The following is a 3,854-nucleotide window of genomic DNA, read 5'->3' as shown; positions in this document are numbered from 1 at the left end:
CATGAATCTTTTGGCTGACTTTTAAAACTTTCATTGATTAATATTTAGTTAAACAGATTCAGTAGTTGCCACAGAAAACTGACCTTAGGAAACATAAAATTGGTTATAACTCAGTCAGTTTAACAGACATTAAGCTAAGATTTGTTGTGATAGTAGCTGATAGTCTTTCACAACACATCACCTATAAACTGGCTACATCGGATCAGGGATAAAGTTCTTTTCAGGATTTATTTACCAAAACATCTCAGACTTCTTAATTTCTCAACATAGGACGATTGTAGCTGAAAACCCTGGCATGAAAAGGCCACAGGTGATGAAGATTCTTAAAGAACGCCAGAAGAACATTTTCAGGGAGTGAGAAACACAGATGTGTGGTCRCCATGGTAACCATATAAAGCAACAGATGCAGCATTTCTTGTATAATCAGTTTATATATCAGACTGTTCACATTTTGTCAGCTTATCACACAAGTTAGTCTCAAATGAAATGATTTGTTGAATTTACTTCTCCAAGTTATGTCAAGTAGTTTCACTCAACTGGCTGTTTTACTTTCACCTTCTTGTCCTTTGATTGGACCTTGCTCTGTCTCACTTCTCCTGCTCTCATTAGTAATGTGTCTCGTTGGAAAGGTGCCTGGGAAAAGCAGGTCTGGCATTCATCTGTCCTTTTCTCTCTCTTCCTGTATGCCTCTTCAGTCTGTCTGACATCTCTGAGTAAACAGCCAATACACATGCAGGTCCCGGGGGCCCCTTCTCCAGCCAACAACAGCAACACCCCTCTTCTAATGTTTGTGTGACAAAAAAAAAAAAAAAAAGGGCAAGGCAAATCCTTGCAATGGAATCAGATAATCACCAACCTGTGAAGAGCCTGCCCCAATCCACATCCAAGGCTGAGGTGGGGTCAGGAGGAGCCAGGAGGGGCCCACATGGTTAATAGTTTTAATTTGCTGGAGTGGGACAAGAATAGGTGACAGAGCACAGAATAAACATCTAATTCTCTAACCCTCCCCTCATCTACATCACTTCATCACAGACCACCCCATCACACGTACACTCCCCTGCATTACACGCTTGATTTTTCTCTCTCCCATCCAGACAGAAACAAGCTCTCTGTGTGACAGACTCCTGCCAGACCGGCTCAGCCTGACATCGTCCAGTGGAATGTCCACATGAAGAGTGTGAGCTCTGTGTGTGTGTGTGTGTGTGTGTGTGTGTGTGTGTGTGTGTGTGTGTGTGTGTGTGTGTGGTCTTGTTTTTCCTACATCGTGGGGCCCAGTTTTCAGGAAAATGCAGCCTCATGGGGACGGGTCCCACAAACTTCGAAGGCTGATTTTGGGTGTGAGGGTTGGGTTTAGGACCAAGGTGTGAATTGAGTTTAGGTTAGTTTTAGGGTCAGGTAGGTACCTGTGAGGGTAGCCTTAGGGTTTGTGGTCAGGGTTAGGCTGTAGAAATGTAATGGAAGTCAATGGGATGTCCCCCAAATGGATAGCTGTGTGTGTGTGTGTGTGTGCGTGCGTGCGTGTGTGTGTGTGTGGACAAGGCTGCTACTGAGAAGAGAACAGGGGCAGCAGACTTCAGGTTCACAGGGTCAAGAGATGTCTGTCTGGAACACATGTGTCACAGCGAAGAACACACACGACTGCAGGACAGTGGACTAATTCAGGAGACACTCAAGTGCCATGATAAATAAATAAACTGACAGTGAGTCAAACGAGCAGATCAGATAAGGGAAAACACAACTCAGGTGGTCTCTGGATTYAAGCAAAAGTGGAACAAACTTCATTACAATTTTTAATGTTTAAATGCACCAAATTGTTCATTCAGATGAGTTCAAACATTGAACTTTGCATTTCTTTTTCTTGGCATTTGACAAARAGGAGTTCTTACCATATTACCCCCCAACAAATCTTGTTTCTTATATCTGTCTCTTGTTTTAAAGGGTCCAGGGAACGTCCAAGCAGACATCAAAGTAGTTCAACTTTGCTTTAAAGCAAACATAAAGAGATCCAAACTATGAAATAAAACATAACTTGTCAACCGTTTCCATTAAATCTAGTTTAAAGGTAAAACAGTATTATTTGAAACGGAGTCTCCCAAAAAGCACATGGAGTTAAATTATTTAAAGTTTGTAAAATAAAGGGACCTTGAAAAAAAATAATGCAAATGTCTCTCTTGTAAATGAGACAATGAGTCTCATGAGATTTTCCTGTATAAATAAAGGATAAATAAACAAAAAAATGTGCTCATACARTGATTTATTCAGTAAAATAACATTTTAAGTAAAGTGGATTTACATGTCTTTAGTTGCTTTAATAATTTGGCCTGTTTGGAATAAACTAAGCACTGAATCAGATCAAATACTTATGGGATTTAAACAGTCCAACACTTTGAGACTGGTGAAAATGTTTGGTATATTAGATGAGACATGACCAAATGGAGTCAAACCCAGATCAGTGGAGAAGATGGTGAATGCTGATTGCACTCGTTTGAAGAGATCCTGTTTAGGTCGGGGCACCTTTGTTCTGACCCCTCCTCCAATTCACAAAATGTGAATGACTGGGAGGGCCGCAGTGATATAAGAGGCCCACTGAGGCCTGAGAGTCAGTTTGCAGTTTTTTTTCTTCCTTGAACTTCTTTTCTCTTCCCATCATGGATACCCTGCCTGCCTGCCTCCTGTGCGCCGCTCTCCTGGGTCTCTCCGGGGCTTTTACGCATCAGGACATGAAGGATGCTTTTCTGCAGAAACTCGGGCTGGACAAGGTTCCTCAGACCCAGAAAAGTGACTTGGAGAACCTGGTGATTCCCGCGCACGTGAAAACCAAATATTCGTCCCTGCTGAAAACGCACCGCAGTAGGAGGCGCAGATCTATGCCCAGCCTGGCGGGCATTCTGAGGGGAATCCCCGGCAATGCAGGTAAGACAGATTTCCTTTCAATAAGTGTGAATAATGAAAACGTTTCGATATAGTTTTGATCTACGCAGTAGCAGAGCTTAACAATGATTTTCGTGCGTAATTTTGGTGCGTAATGACGCGTTTACGCGTGCGTAAAGTCGGAATAAAATGCCTGAAATGTTTGTCGATGCAGATTTCTCCGGAGAGTTCGTGTACTCTGACGCCACCCGGCACCGTRTCGTGTTCGACATGGCGGCGAGGATCCCGGAGAACAGCGAGGTGACCATGGCCGAGCTGAGGCTCTACCAGCGGGCTTCTCACCAGAAGCGCCTCACAGCGGAGAGGAGGAGCCACCGGCCAGTCAGCAACGCCATGGTCAGCATCTACTGGGTGGAGGTGCTGCCCGGCGGCTCCAACCGGACATCCTTGGTGGACGCACGGTGAGGGGGGAGGGGGGGGGGCGTCCGTTTGATACGTTGATAAAATAAAACTCGTCCGTCATCTCTGAACACATCGTGTTCACACAGGCTGATCCCCATTCACGAGACCGGGTGGAAGAGCTTTGACGTCACCCAGGCGGTGCACTACTGGTCCAAGTCGCAGCAGGACGCGGCCGTGATGTGCCTGGAGGTGTGGATCGAGGCCGAAAGACCCGGCAGCTACGCCGCCGAGGCGGCCAAGAGCGTCCGCTTCAGCACGCAGGAGCAGCCGGACAACAGCGAGGAGAAGCCGGAGCTCATCCTCTACACTCTCAGCCTGGATGAGTACGGGTGAGGGCGTCAGGTTTTGACATCCCAGTGAAAATGAGCTCATGCTTTTTTCTTTTCTTTTGGTCTGTACCTGTTAYCTTTTGTTTAGAGTGTCTGTGGCAGACAGACACAGGGACACCTCAGCTGAATTTTATGGTTTTACTGTCAAAATGTTGACTGCTGGGCGTAACCACCATGGGTACAGGGTGGGAC

At 45.5% G+C, this 3,854-nt stretch overlaps 1 protein-coding gene across 1 annotated transcript in view; it reads left to right on the top strand.

Annotated features, from left to right (window-relative positions):
* Nucleotides 1-2,623: 2,623 nt before the first annotated feature.
* Nucleotides 2,624-3,854, top strand: part of lft1 (lefty1) — a 2,397-nt gene continuing 1,166 nt past the window's right edge. Inside the window, exons 1-3 of the mRNA XM_014024194.1 lie at nt 2,624-2,913; nt 3,086-3,332; nt 3,420-3,662. Coding sequence (XP_013879648.1) covers nt 2,649-2,913; nt 3,086-3,332; nt 3,420-3,662 — 755 coding nt within the window. The 5' untranslated portion in view covers nt 2,624-2,648. The remainder of the gene's footprint in view (nt 2,914-3,085; nt 3,333-3,419; nt 3,663-3,854) is intronic.

Source organism: Austrofundulus limnaeus, unplaced genomic scaffold, assembly GCF_001266775.1.
Source record: "Austrofundulus limnaeus strain Quisiro unplaced genomic scaffold, Austrofundulus_limnaeus-1.0 Scaffold412, whole genome shotgun sequence".
NCBI classification, from domain to species: Eukaryota; Metazoa; Chordata; class Actinopteri; order Cyprinodontiformes; family Rivulidae; genus Austrofundulus; species Austrofundulus limnaeus.
The sequence above is the reverse complement of the archived record's forward strand: the minus strand, read 5'-3'. Positions and strand labels throughout refer to the sequence as shown.